This window comes from Penaeus monodon, chromosome 15 (assembly GCF_015228065.2).
Source record: "Penaeus monodon isolate SGIC_2016 chromosome 15, NSTDA_Pmon_1, whole genome shotgun sequence".
Classification (NCBI taxonomy): domain Eukaryota; kingdom Metazoa; phylum Arthropoda; class Malacostraca; order Decapoda; family Penaeidae; genus Penaeus; species Penaeus monodon.
In genome coordinates, this window is record NC_051400.1 from 28,331,955 (window position 1) to 28,332,197 (window position 243).

Sequence of the window (243 nt, forward strand, 5' to 3'; positions counted from 1 at the left end):
ATAACTAAAATATTGAAAACATTCATTTCTCGCCACAGGTTTACCACCTACGCATGCAGGGTCCTGGTTATGCCTGGGTGCTGTCCGGAGAAGCACAGGACAGCTGGTGGAAAACGACGCAAGGAACCAACTGCACCAGGAACCAGCTGGCAGAAGCGGTTCAGGGGGCGGTGCTAGTTACGGCGCACGGTTCCATTGTGGGAGAGGAGGAGGCTGTATCTGGACTGGTACTGTAGTTTATTT

The 243-nt window shown here is 52.3% G+C and overlaps 1 protein-coding gene across 1 annotated transcript in view; it reads left to right on the forward strand.

Annotated features, from left to right (window-relative positions):
• LOC119581906 overlaps nt 1-243 on the forward strand; it is a gene marked incomplete at its 3' end in the record, with an annotated part of 85,972 nt that overhangs the window by 47,938 nt on the left and 37,791 nt on the right. The window contains 1 exon segment of the mRNA XM_037930069.1: nt 39-227. Within this exon segment, the coding sequence (XP_037785997.1) occupies nt 39-227 (189 nt within the window).